General features: G+C 38.1%; 1 protein-coding gene across 9 annotated transcripts in view; it reads left to right on the top strand.

The window, feature by feature from the left end:
* Positions 1 to 15,189, top strand: part of RBMS3 (RNA binding motif single stranded interacting protein 3) — a 1,316,996-nt gene that overhangs the window by 1,058,526 nt on the left and 243,281 nt on the right. For all 9 annotated transcript variants that reach the window (XM_053221878.1, XM_053221882.1, XM_053221883.1 and 6 more), the window contains exon 9: positions 3,233 to 3,312. In XM_053221878.1, coding sequence (XP_053077853.1) covers positions 3,233 to 3,312 — 80 coding nt within the window. The remainder of the gene's footprint in view (positions 1 to 3,232; positions 3,313 to 15,189) is intronic.

The raw sequence follows: 15,189 nt of genomic DNA on the forward strand, positions 1-15,189 counted from the left end.
AAAGGTGGCTATTCAAATGCAGTATCTTCCCCCCCTAGAGCTCCAGCCTCACTTTTGTTCTGTTCCCACATAAAATGCAAGAGGAACACTGAGCCTTTCCCTTGATAGCTCCTCTATCTGCACCTTTGCTGGGACTGCTTTGCCTTGTTAAAATGTGCCCCGTGTATTAAAATGAAATTGTCACTGCTGGGTGGTGCAGCATAACATGGTTTGACACTAAGCGCCGGCAGCTACAGAAAACAGACTTTTATTGCATTTATTCTTTCAGAGACGAGAGTCTCTAAAGGCTCACTGCAGACATTCACTTAGTTAAATCTGAATGAAGCCAAAGTGAACAATCTACGCCGCTGTCTTTGTGTTACCAGAAACAGCCCCCATCCGGCTTGATATGGCTGTAAAATAGTCTTAAGAAAAGATGATCATACTTAGAATCCAAAAGGGAAGACTTGAGGCTTTCAATCCAGAGCAAAAATATTTTAGGGGGGTAGAGTGGGTGAGCCACCTGATTTTCTACTTTGGCTTCCTCTGTATTTCCTAAAACACATTAAATAGAATTAACAAGCCTGTGCGCACACACACACACACACACACACACACACACCCCAATCTAGTTTAGTCTTCATTTAGAATTCCATGTCATTTTAAGACAAAGAGAAAGGATTTGATTTGTAGGACTCATGCAACCAAGCTTTAGATTCTTAACTGCCTTTTATCTAGATGAGTATCCAGAGAGAGATTGAGCAGGGAGGGGGCTCTAGGGTATAAGCTTTTCATTCTGTAGCTCTCCTGGAATAAAAATTCCATAAAGTAACATCTGTAGTAATTAAGGGCTTACATTTCCTCTCCCATTCATGTCTCTGGTAGGAGGGAAGGTTATTGTTCCTAAGAGACAATAGAGAGTAGATCCTGTGGGAAGATAGAAAGAGCAAAATTAGAATTCTTTTGTTCCTAGAAATGGAAGTTTCCTACTTCCAAAATAATAATAATAATAATAATGATAACAATAACAAGTTGGAAGATTTACTGTAAAAGATTCCACCAAAAGAAAACCTTGAAGGAGTTAGGAAAATTGTACTTAGCTATTCCTAAATATTTGGAATGGAGAAAGATTCATCTTGTTTTCCTAACCCCAAATATCATCTGATTTGGGGGAAGTTGTGATTAAGCAGTAAATAAAATGCTCTCTTTGTTTTTATTTTTATTTATGAAAATTGTAGATTATTAAGCTTGAAGAGTCATAAAATTGATTCATTCTTCAGATGTTCTATAAAATCACGCCTATGTGGAACCATTGGACCATTTGATAAATGAATAATAACCTATTTGTTTCCTGCACTTTCTAATGAGTCAGATTGGTTTCCTGTACTTTCTTGTCATACCATGACCAGCTACATAATTTGTAGGACCCAGGGAAAGATAAAAATGCAGGACCCCTAATTAGAAAGTCACTAAGAATTCCAAGATGGTGCCAGCAGAGTTTTAAACCAAGTACAGGCTTCTTCTAAATTTTTGGCTCTGTCGTTCTGTACTCATCTCATACCTGGGAAGTCACTGTTGCTTGGTGGGTGGAGATTTGCCATGTGTATCAATACAGAAAAATGTGCCTCCATCCCATGCCTCATAGGAATGTATGTCAGAAAAGATCTTTTTTTTTTTTTTTAATTTTGAATCAGAAAATAATTATAGCCCCCCATTGGAACATGCTCCTGATACTATCTAGAATTCTTTAACCTGAAAATTCAGATGTTCTGTCTGCATCTCTGAGCTTATCTCTGAGAGTTTGGTGTCCTCACGCCCCTGGAACCTTCCACTCAGGCACAGTGTTCTGTTTACCTCACCTCCTCTAAAAGGACGCAGGGTCAGGTGAGCCCCCTGCCCTCATGACTTCTCTAAGGGCCCTTTTGGCGTTCTGTGCCCACTTCTCAGTGTTTCCCTGGTTTCTGGAATTCCTCTCACACTTGAATTCCTGTAACTATAATAATTGTATAACTTATTTGGCATTTGCTTGCATATTTTTTTCCTTATCTTGTTTCCTCTGCATGCAACATGCTCCTGAAAACACACAGAAAATTTAGGTGTAGGAAAGTTTTATAACTTGAGCTAAAGGGCTCCATTTGAAGAAAGCTCATATGAATAATAGCATAAAATCCAAAATTATACTGTGCCTTTTAGACAAATTTCACACATTTCATACACATCTTTCATATGTGTGTGATCTGCTTTTCAAATTTGTATTTGCCTCTAGTGTACTGTTTGGGGGATTTAATTTGCTTTAATCAGAACCAGCCCTTTAATTTTTATCTTCCCCATCCACTGTCATAAAATAATAAAGCCCAACTATAGTTAATTATTTAGAAAATGTTGCCAATCCGAGTCTACTTAGGATAGGGCAACCCTGCCAATATTGACATTAGGGTGGTAGAGTTCACAATGCTCAGTCATTAGCTTGCAAGTGAGATGGCAACATTTGGCCCCAGAAACCTAGTTTAGGGATCGCGATATCTAGCATGAGAAAATAGAGGACTTTCCAAAATTCAAAATGAAGGAAGTTCAGGACCTGAAGTTTACGTGTTTATGTTCTCCTCTCACATTCCAGGCACCTAATGATTGCGTTTTGTACCTTCACCCAGTGCATCTTCAATAAAAGCGTCAAAGATGCTGATAATACCACCGTATTAATCATCGCTCTACACTGCAGGCGGTGGAAATACAGCACATGTCGTCAACTCGTTTTGTGGAGTCCTCAGCACAATTGCTTAGTAGCTGCAGTTCAGCTTCGGTGTTAGACAAGCCTTAGTTAAAATCTCAACTCTGCCCCTTATTGGCAAGGTAGTTCATGTATGTAAGCCTCAGAGCCTTCTCTGTGAAGAACCAAAAGACCTACTTTCAGGTTTGCTAACTCAGACATTCCACAGATATTTACAGCACTTTCAGTTGTCAGACAGTGTTCTGTGGGTTACATAAGATACTGCCTCAGTATCACCTCTGGGAGAGAACTCCGCACAGAGCCATCCACCGAGGCAACTTTCAGTGCAGTAAATCATAGTCTCAGCAATGGCGAGTTTGTGATACTCTGTCACCTAATCATGGTGGTCACGGTGACCCTTCCGGTAGAATTCTCAAATCAAGCTTTTCCACGGCTTGCCTATTTTCCTTTTCATTTTTATGTACTCTTCTGGAACATGCACAACTGTATGAAAGTATATGATCTCCTGTTTACCTCTTTTTCCAGAATGGAGTCTACTGAAAAATGTGAAGTGGTAATTCAACATTTTAATGGAAAATATCTGAAAACACCACCAGGCATCCCAGGTAAGAAATACCATTAAGTAATCATGCAATTGTGTCTAGGCTTATTGTTATTGTTAGAAGGAGTACATGGGAAAGCCCTTGGTTGGTCACTGGAAAGGAAAGGTTGCTTTGGTAACTGTGTGTTTTTTAATAGTATGTAGCAACTCCTCTTCTCAAAACTACCAAAGCCTTTTTGGTGTTTCTTCTCTGGCCTTTCTTTGGAATCTCTGCTGATGATTGCCTACAGTGAATTAGAAGAAAAACACAGCAAATCATAGTGTAAAATGCACTTCAAGTGAAGGCAGTTTGGGACTCCTGTCATTCATGTGGGTATCTTGATTTCTATTGATCATCAATATGATCAATAGTATCAATATGTATCAATATGATTTCTATTGATCAATAGTATCAATATGATTTCTATTGATCATCAATATGATCAATAGTATCAATAGTATCTCAATAGTATCTCAACAGTGTCAATAGTATCTCAATAGTATCTCAATAGTCAATAGTATCTCAACAGTGATAGTCACCGTGGAGTACACAGACTGATGCCAGTATCCAGACATTTCCTACCGGTTCATCACAAGAAGGGTAGAGAAAGGGAGAGTAAGCATTTAGAAACTTTTGTAACAATTTGACATTGCCATGAAATCTGAATGCATAATCTCATATTTAAAAACATATCAAGTTACTGACATTTTGAATTTTTTTTTAAATTGTCCCTTCATCAGAGATAGTTTGAGAAGCACCAATCTTGACTCTGCCAGGGCATTTCACATTGGCCATGGCAAAATTCTTAAGCTTTTATGTACATCATAAGATGATATACATTTATGCTTTAAAAGATTACACTCAGCATAAAGCATTGAATACATCCTATGTGTTAGGACTTAAGCTAGCAATGCCTCAACCTGATATTAATCTGCCAGTAGTATATATGGCAAGTGTTTAATAACAAGTAAGTAAATTTAAAATATATCTTACTCATGCATAAAAATATTAGAGATTGAACATAGGGCTAAAAAGAAAGAATTATAATAAGTAGATAAATGTCTGAGTAATGCCTACTGGTCTATTGGTTGCTCTTTTGTTTTTGGTGATTCTCAGGGGGGAAATGTGACCTCTTCAGTCTTATAATAGTTTCCTTTTGATTTTTTTATGCTGGGCTTCTATAATGTTTGCTATGTAATGTATTCACTATTTAAAACCCATGGTTAGAGAGTTCAGGGGTTGAACATTTCAGTTCCTTAAAATGTATTGAGGTTACACAGAAGAGGAAATCTGAACAAAAAGAGAAATATTTTTGTAGAGGGATGCGAGTCAGGGTTCATTCGGGGAGGGTATTGGGAAAGGAGAAAGGCCCTTCAGACACTCACTTAGATAATCTGGAAAATCCAAAGTCGCATCTCCTGGTTAATCAGAGAGTGCACACACAGCTAGCTAAGCCTGTGGCTCGATCTGGTTAGCTTCCATGCATAACGTTCCCTTGAGAACCAACTGCATTATGATCCAATTGGAGACATATGGTGTTGTTAAGAAAAGAGTTAGCAGTCTTCATCTCAGCATGTAAGCTGCCCTTGCATTTGAGGAGAAATACTTTCTTTTTTTTCCTTTTAGCATAAAAGGCGATTTAAGACACTACTCAGACCCATCATTGAATAAAGGGGTTGCATTGTTAGAAGATTCTCCCCTTATTTATCCACTTTATCCAACAGATGCCTATCTATAAGGAGGCATTTAAACTAAGTGTGAATTAGATGGTTATATAAAAATTAAGAATAAGCAAATTATGTAGAAATTATTGTTGACTCAAGTTTTATCACATCTCAGGGTTTTGGTTTTTTTTTTAGATTTCTTCATTTTCAGAAAAAGACATTGAAATCCTTCTTGACTTGATTGATTTGAAACTGTATTATTTGGTTTTCCCCATAGAACATAGCTGACTAATAGAATTTAATGATACAGACAAAGAAAGTCACTATAAATCCCCCAATGTCTGGGCATCCTTCCTGAATACACAGGCTGTGATATCAACCTGTCTAATATCATAGCTACACCCAATGGAAACATTGTGAATAGCAAGAACTTGGTTATGAGTTTCTCACTCACTTTTATCTCATGGGAACACAAGAGGCAAAATAATTGTGCTCAGTTATAAAACTCTTAAAGATACAAGTTTATGCTTCTGAGATTTGTACTCCACGTAATAGAATTAGATATATGACATTAATCATCATTAGTACTTGAATTTGGTTATTTATGCATTGGGAGTCAAACAAAGTTTAATAAAGGTTTCAAACACTAACAGAAGATACTTCATCTTTGGCATTTAAGTTTGATATGGAATAAAATAAGGCATAATGCAAAATGTGGGTATTTTCTTAAGTCCAGGAGTAAAATGCCCTCATTGGGTCATTTATTAAGTCAAACTGGGTAAAATCAAACATGAGTGTATGCTGTTTGCCTTTATTGGTCCTCACTGCTTATTTGTTGTGGATGATTGAAGTGTTATTTTCAAAAACTCATATCTTCATCCAATTTTCTATTCCATCTTGAAGACTGCAAGTGGGATGTCACTATGAACCCTGATATCAAATTGGAAATGATTCCTTTGATATTTTCAAAAGAAATGACCACTTTCCTAACTTTTTAAATCCTAACATAGCTTTAGAGAGACTGTCCTTGCTTGTGGGTGTACTAATTAAAACCACCTATAAGTGATCTGGCCCATCTGCAACTAAAGTAGAATTCACAAAATTAGAAAAATCTCAGTGTTCTACATTATCAAGATTTGGTATCTTTGAATTTAAAAGTTTGTGGTTTTATGGAACCCACACTGATGATTTCAATGTAATGCTTTACGGATGTGTGATTGATGGCCCCACAATGATCCAATAGTCACCTGAGATTCTCAGGCCCTAAGAAAGCTATAGAAAGGATTGCATGTTAAGTCAATCATCCTATACTAGACCCCTGCTTTTATCTTACTGTAAACAACAGAAAACAATGGGTACCAAATTTGTATTCTTTACTTCTCTGTTTAGGAATGACTTGGGGAAATGTCTACACGTCACTGGGCAAATACTATGCCATATTGGTTTCTGTTACCCTTGACGATGATTTCTCTTAAAGGAGATACAAAGTTAATTATTTTCCTGAGATGATCCTCTAGTTTCCAAATCCCCTACTGGGTCATTTCTATAAGAGATTAAGAAACAAATCCAATTCAACCCAAAACTCTGGCATCACTCTGATTTTCAAATTCTAAAAACATTACAGATATTCGCAAGGACATATAACATTGACCACATTTATGTTGCTGCTTCCATTTTGATTTGTCAGTCTAGAAACAGTTTATTCATTAACTATGATTTATGATGGTATTTAATTTTGATTCCTGCTGACAGATTATGTGAGTTGGAAGGAAACTGCAGTTATCTTCTTTTGGTTCATGCTTTCTCTCTCTGGGCTCCTCCGTTTTGTTCATAAAAAGATCTAATTTAAATGAATACATCACGGATCGCTGATGCATATGAGAGCCTTCAACCAGTTCTGTTCACTTGGGATTATGACATTGTCTCCAGATTTTGGTTACCTGGATCAATGAAGCAAACTATACATGCCAAAAAATCAAGTTATTTAAATTCTGGTATATACAGTACAGGAAATTAACAGAGATCAGGTGGCTGCATTGCCACTAGCAGGTAGGAAGGAGAGGCTAGCGTCGATCATGTAGCCATCTTGCAGAAAGTGATCATCTAGTATTTTTTCCTTCCCCTAGAGGGAAAAGAAAACACAGTGTTCCATAAATGTTGCATGTCCTACATATCGATCTTGATGTTTTCTGGACAAAATGAAGGATCATTAGTTGCTTGCCTGCCTAACCCCAGACGTTTCTTTGTCCCATAATGAATTGCATAGCAACATTGTGCAGGCCCAAAGCATTTCATTTTCAAACCTCTGGCAAAAGCAAAGGGTAAGTTCCCAGACACTTCGGGGATCTGTAGGGCACAAACTTGAAAGATTCACTTCCAAAGAGCCCCCGGAGCAGAGTGATGCACCATGTGGAAAGGCTTCCACATGTAAGGACATGTATTGATGAATGGAACACGCAGGCTAGTTTGTAGAAAAATAAATCATGTTTTGCTCTCAAACTAGACTTTTGCCTGTAAGCACATGTTCCTATCAGTGGAGCAGTCTTTGCAGAAGAAAATGGAATAATCCACTTTTGGTATGATTTTCTTACTCTTTACATGATTATTTCTAGCCCCAATTGAACTTCAAGAAGTAGGGAAAGGTAGAGAGAGAGCTCACCATATTTTGAGATGTTTTTAATTGTAACAAATCTTGTGACCAGCAGAAATTTAGACAACCACATGAATGATAGAGGAATCGTATTTTTCTAATAAATAAAAGTGCCTTACGGATGCTCTGACATAAATTTTACTGTTTTGTGTTTATGTAAATGAAAAATGTGTATGTTTGTGGATATATATGTATGTTTCAAGGGAGCATGTGAGGAAAAATACTTAAGGTCTGGTTAATTGTTTTTTAAAGAACATGAAAATAAATGTCATTTGTTTAAATTTAAAACTTTCCCCAAAGTAAAATCTTAGCAATGTATTTAAGTGAAATTTGTATTCACCTAAAGACATACAAAATTCTGAATAGTTGAGCAATAGTATACACATTTTGATCAGAGGATGTTGCAGACCCTTACAATCAGTGTTTCCTCAGTGATACCAGTCTCTTAAGCACCGATGTAACAAATATGGTAGTTGTGTAAGAGGCAAAAAATAGAAAAGTATTGTGGTATCCACTGTAGCAAAAATATATTTTTATGGTTTTACTTGGTTGAAGCATTGCCTACTAGGCTCTGAGCTTTTCATCTTTGTGAAACCAAAACATCATTGGCATGATAAACTGTGTAAATACTGCAATCCCCAACTGGGTGTCAGTTTAGATTTCTCATTAATAAGAGGATGTTTGCCATATTCAGAAGCTACTTTCTGGGAAGCCTCTCATTTATAATGTTAGGGATACCTTCTTGATTATTTCTAGGTACCAAATACATAGTTAGTTGCCTCATGATGAAACACTGTTGGAGTATTATTAGTGAACTTTGCAGAGTAGCCTGACCATGACATCGTCAGTAGAGTCTTAGAATCTGTATGAATTCTTTGATGTAGACTTGGCCAATCATTTCTCAACCTTCCTACGGAGCCACATTTGATACTGTGAAAGTTTGAGTTGGTTACTGATTAGATAAGGGAGAAAGTAGGCAAAGATGATTAAATTGCTAAATGTGGAAAATGAGAAGCTTGACAGGGAAGGTAAAGGGTTCATCTTCAGAAGGTTAGAAAGGATTGCGATGGCTAGTGTGCCCCATGCTCACCTCTTCCCCCCATGTGATTACAGCTGCAGATGAAGCGGGCAGCCTCTGTTCACCCTGGAAGCATTCCATCTCGAGCGTCTACTGAATCTCTCCATCTTTCTACCTCAGGGCAATATCTATAAAAGCTCACCCAATGCAACATAGGTTTTCTGCAAACTTTGGGAGAGTTATCACTTCTGGGGACAACCCTCAATTAATGAGCTATGGGAGTCAGTGATTAAGATCGAGCCTCTCATCCTTTGGAGGGACTATTCTGAGTCACATTCTGCAAGATTCCTTAGGGGGTTGTCCACAGTGGTAACACAAGCTCAGTGAGACGTCTTTTATTGGCTTTTCATTCTTCTCTGCCTTTCTTTTCCCTTTGTATTATATCTTGTTCCTGGCGTCAGCTCCCAATTAAACTACAACCCTGTCCCAAGCTCTGATTTGGGAAAAGTCAAATTAAGGTAGGTGTTCCCAGAATTGTGATGGGGAACTGTATTTTGATTTAAAATTTCTGACCATTGGGGTGCCTGGGTGACCCAGTTGGTTAAGCATCTGACTCTTGGTTTCAGGTCAGGATCTCACAGTACATGAGTTTGAGCCCTACATTGGGGCTCTGTGCTGACAGCTTGGAACCTGCTTGGGATTTCTCTCTCTCCCTCTCTCTCTGCCCCTGACCCGCTTGCTCTCTTTGCCTCCGTAAAAAAACAAAAACAAAAAACAAACAAATTAAAAAAAAAAATTCTGACCGTAGAAGACAGTAGACGGGCTAAAGTGGTAAAGGGAATTTGATAGACAAAATACGCTGTTTTAGTGACTTTTTTTTTAACAGCAGCACTTATGTACCACATACTTAGGATGATAAAGATGAATAGTAGTAGATACATGGTATTCCGGGATTCAGTTCAACAAGAGACGGATGGAAGAAGGTAAGGACAAAATGCCACCAGTGACACAGTGACATGGCTGACCTTAAAATAACTGAGGATGGGAAGAGGTGGATGGTGGCTGAAATTGTGGAGAGAATGGAAGACTAGACAATAGTCAAAATGCCAGCAAAGTGGAGGTGGGATGCAAGCATAGAAAATTAGGGCCACAGAGAAAGGAACCTGTAAGGTTTGGGTCCTGGATGAATGTGGAGTTGTAGGCATTGATAATGAAGTCCAGCGTGAGGATGGCTGTAGCTGGCGTAAGGGAAACAGAGATGATCTTTAGCTGGACAATTGGAGGTTTCAGATTAGAATGTTGGAAGTTTTCAGCAACACTGGAGGTTCCCTTACTTAACTTTCCTTGACTTTCTCTGAAGTTCTAATCTGCCCTGGAGCAGGTGGGAAAGTGTGAGCAGTACTAGGGTAATTTTTTGTCTATTTATTTCATTCTGAGTTGTTTACACTGGGGTTTGTTGTTGTTCGTTTTTGTTGTTTTTGTTTTTCTATTTTTGCTGCTTCAAGAGCTATTGCTCAACTCAGTGTAGATTCTTGGTAAATGTTCTTTGGTGTTGATGTACAATTCCATGAATTGAATGGCCCTCATGCTTGTATTCATTTTGATGAACTTCCTGAGGGTGTAGGGTTGATACACAGCTTCTGTGCGTCATCAAACTTGGAGGAAAACATTGAGATAAATCTTCGAATCTTGTCTTAATTGTTAGCAAAGATTTCTGTGACACATGTATATCGAAATATACAGAGAGAATGCTAAATATTCATGAGAAAAGGAAACTTACTTGGAAAAAGACTCTAGTCACTTTTTGAAAAGCCTTTTCTTTTTTTTTTTTTCCAAGACTGCTTTTTAAGGTATTATCTTGACAGTCTAAATGTTTTTTCTTTGAAGAACTCATTGACTCTTGGACAGCACAATGATTAATTCTGTGTTCTCACATGGCAAATGGTCCTGCCTAACTTATACTAAAGTTAGGTCTAGTTCTGAACTTTGTGCCACTGGATCTAATTAAGCACTATTCCCACGCTGTCCTTTTGTTGCCTTTTTCTTTTTTCTCTTTTTCACATTAAAAAAAAAAATGAATATCTTCAAAATAAACAGGCAATCTTATTCTATGCTACATAATGTTGCTTTTCCCTGCCCAGAGGAAGTACGACATTGGCTTATTATTCCTACTATAATGCAATATTGAAAAATCTATTGTGTTTAATCAATACAATATGGTCACTATGCTTTGCTGGCCATGTATTTTCCATAATTACGTATAAGCACCAACAAGTGCTAGCAGAGTGTGTCTGAAGTTGCCACTTGGCTCCAGAATCTGATTTTTTAAAGCAACTATAATTTCATGGAATAGAGAGGAAGAATGAAGAGGTTTTCTCTGCATCTCCAGAGTCACAAACCATCTCCATCTCTTATTTCTAAAATAATCCATTCAGGTCTTCCAAATTTCTGCACTAAAGATTTCACAGTAAAAACTTAAAAAATAAATTGCAAAACCTAAATTTTATTTCAAAGATGATGTTGGGCTTTGCCTTCTGTCAGCATCACTAATGAGCGTTAAACCATTTAGTGTCTGTCCGAATGAGTTCTATTAGCAAGCAGAAGGGTTGAGTGGCCTGCGGCCAATTAAGACACAAGCCATAGAAATGAAGCTCTGAATAATTAAGTGCATTTCTAAATCTAGAATCTCATTTAATAGGATTGATTTAAAAGTGCATTTTAGCCAAATTTGGATAAATGGATGGTATCCTGAATTAAATACTTGCCACTCTGTCCCAGTAACCATCAAGAAGCCTACCATGCACACAGCTCATTATTTATGACCTAATATTTACAATGAAAAGTCTGCAAAATTTAAGAAAATGCTTTAAGAGGAATATACATGAAGACATTCATTAGGCAAGCTCTGAACCAGCCATCATTTGTTTACCTTACAACTGTTTTCTCTGATTTCTTACCTCTTTAAGCCTGGGAATGATGAATCAATTCATTTATTATTATTTTAGTTATTTTTCAGTACAGTAAAAAACCCCTTCATAGGAAACTGGCATGCTTGTGATCATTTTTTTTAAGACTTCATATATTTCAAAGGCACATCTGTCCCATTAGATGATACATTTTTTTAAGAAAGGACTTTGATGTTTATCTTTCCCTTTACCCTTAAACAATTAGCCTATCAACTCTTTCAATGCAAGGATTGCACCTTGCTATTTATGTTTCAAGCGTCTAACCAATGCCTGTCACAGAAGAGTACTAATAAGTATTTGTTAAATACGTAAATAACTGCTTGGGGTAGACAGAATAATGCTCCCTCTCCCCCAAATATCTCTGTTTATTCCTCACTACCTGTTAATACGTTAGGTTCCATGGCGAAGAAGAATTAAGGCTGCATTTGGAATTAAGCTTGTTGATAAACTGACCTTAAAGCAGGGAAATTATTCTGTATTATTTAAGGTGGACCCTATATAAAGACAAGGGTCCTTAAGAACGGCAGTGAGAGGCAGAAGAAGGGATCAGAGTCATGTGGTCTGAGAAGGCCCTGACCCACCATTGGTGGCCTTGAAGATGGAAATGTGGGCAGTCTCTGGAAGCTGAAACAGGCAAGGAATTGGATTCTCCCCTAAAGCTTCCATAGAGGAACTCAGCCCTATCCACATCCTGATTGCAGCCCAGTGGGGTCTGTGTAGGACTTGTGACCTACAGAACTGTAAGATAGTAAATTTGTGTTGTTTTATGCCCCTAAGTTTTTTGTTAGTTTGCTACTGCAACTGAAAACTAATACACTAATACAGAAGTTCTTTCAACTGAGTATCACCACCCTATTTCTAAATTACATTACCAAACAGCCTCTGGAGAACTTTCTTAGTTTCTCCTATTTTTCATCTTCTTTGTTTCATTTGGGTTGTGTGTATGTTAAACAGAGGGGGAAAAATCTATCTTGTTAATTATTTTGACTTTACAGTTTCTTTGTACTTTCTCATCAGGATATATAAAATGGATGACTGTTGGACATCTTAAAAGAGAGTCTTTGGGGGTGGGTGCTTAGATCTCAGAGCACATTATTTTTGACTCAAAGAAATCATGTGTTAATTCACACTATCTGGTTCCATAAAATATGCCAAGGAAACTATACCACTTGTAAATCTAAACTCATGCAAATGTGTATCTCTTAGGTTTCAACCTTAATACTTGCTTTCAATTGTTCCTGCTATTGAAGGATTTTTTTAATGTTTATTTACCTTTGAGAGAGTGAGAGACAGAGTGTGAGCAAGGGACCGGCAGAGAGAGAGAGAGGGAGGCACAGAATCCAAGCAGGCTCCAGGCTCTGAGCTGTCAGCACAGAGTCCGATGCGGGGCTTGAACCCATGAACCACAAGATCACGACCCGAGCTGAAGTCAGATGCCTAACCAACTGAGCCACCCAGGCACCCCATGCTATTGAAAGATGATTATGGCTTAGAAGAGATCATAGAGGTTGTATAGCAGATATCAGCTATAAGTTTTAGATGATTATATCTAACGCATAGATGATGTTCCTACTCCCAACTTATTGCCCCACAAAATAAAGGGTATCCTGAAGCTCTTAATTCTTGAGTCCCATCTGAAAACTTAGTTTTGAGACACAAATAAAAATCTAGGGAGGTAACTGGATTCTTATTATCAGTTAACAAAGATACATAGATAATTCTTACTACTTAAGGTGTTAAAAAAAACTTTCAGTGCCTTTACAAAAAATGTATTTCTCAGCTAAAGGTGTACTGCAACCCTGCAGCAGGTCAGGAGGCTGTTAGTGTGAAAACATAACCTTTTCCTCGTGAACTGAGAGTGGGACTTATTTGGGACCAGAAGTTTTATTAAACAGCTACACTAGTTGAGTCACTGAAATGCCCGAAAGTAAATAGAATCCACAGTCGAAGTTAATTTCTCGATGTTTGTTATTAGAGCAGGTGTTAGCATTCCCAGGGTGCTTACCTGATGGCCCTCAGCCAGCACCCCACTGTCCTTGTAGGTGGACTGGCTTTTGGTTGCAGCAGCCTATTTGCCTATCAAAAAGAGAGTCAGAAGTGCCTAGGAAGTTACATTCCTGTGGTTAGGCAGCCCTTAAACGTGTGACTGGTGTTGGGGTATCTATACCCCAGTTCTTTTGTTCCTGATGAGAACACCAGAGTATGACATACACTATCTCCAAAGTCTCCTTGGCTTTCCGGAAGATGAATGCACTAGACACACTCCAAGTGAGATAGCAGTTATTGATGGGTAACAGGCTTCTCTGGGAAAAGCATGGACAGGTTGACTACTGATTAAACATTTGCAAGGGTAGATAGAATTGCAATCCCATGTCCTGTGAGTGAGTAGACCACTGGTTGGTAGGATGGTTTGGCTAATCGTATGTCTTGATAAAGGTCCATTCAAAAGAATCAAAATTGTGCCAGTATATAAGATAATGGGTTTTTCATACAAAAGCTCTTAAAGTACAGAAGCATTAAAGCCAAATATTGAAACTAACCTATTTTATGTGCAATCACTTTAAGATGGCATGGTTGGTTTGAGCCAAACAGTGGTTCAGACTATGAGCTTCCTGAGATCCTTCCTGGTGGTCTGCAAGGTCAAAATATTTCCATAATCCTGACACATTATTTCCCTTTTCACTTCGGATTCTTTCATGACTATAGAGTGGAGTTTCCTAGAAGTTACGTGATGTGTGATATGATTGAATGAAGAAGCAGATATGAGAGTTCAGCTGTCTTCAATTAAACCTGACATTACAGGGACTTGCAAAAATATGAACCAAGTCAACACTTATTTTTATTTCATTTTTGATTTTTTAAAAATAAAAATGTGGGGCGCCTGGGTGGCTCGGTCGGTTAAATGTCCGATTTCGGCTCAGGTCATGATCTCATGGTCCGTGAGTTCGAGCCCCGCATCGGGCTCTGTGCTGACAGCTCAGAGCCTGGAGCCTGTTTCAGATTCTGTGTCTCCCTCTCTCTCTGCCCCTCCCCTGTTCATGCTCTGTCTCTCTCTGTCTCAAAACTAAATAAACGTTAAAAAAATTTTTTTTAAATAAAAATGTGTCACTTATCACATGGTGGGTTTATTACTATGTTAACTAGATTTTTTAAATGGCAAATATCAATAGATATAACCTGTGTCAACAGAAGCTCTTTGAGGTCCGCAATAATTTTTAAGAGCGTAAGGAGGTCCTGAGACAAAAACAAATAAACAAACAGACACAACTTTGATTGCCACGGATATAAAGCAGAAATTCAGAATCAAGCCCTTTTATCTTCTCGGAATTAGAAAAGATTAAGGAAAATAACCAGGGTAAAGGTGAAGTTTAAAATGTCCTCTCATCTTGGGGCGCCTGCATGGCTCAGTCGGTTGAGCGTCTGACTTCAGCTCAGGTCATGATCTCTCAGCTTGTGAGTTTGAGTCCCGCATTAGGCTGTGTGCTGACAGCTCTGAGCCTGGAGCCTGCTTCGGATTCTGGGTCTCCCTCTGTCTCTACCCCTCCCCTGCTCGCACTCTGTCTCTCTCTCCCTCAAAGTAAATAAACATTTTTAAAAAAATTT

This window comes from Acinonyx jubatus, chromosome C2, assembly GCF_027475565.1.
Source record: "Acinonyx jubatus isolate Ajub_Pintada_27869175 chromosome C2, VMU_Ajub_asm_v1.0, whole genome shotgun sequence".
Taxonomy (NCBI): domain Eukaryota; kingdom Metazoa; phylum Chordata; class Mammalia; order Carnivora; family Felidae; genus Acinonyx; species Acinonyx jubatus.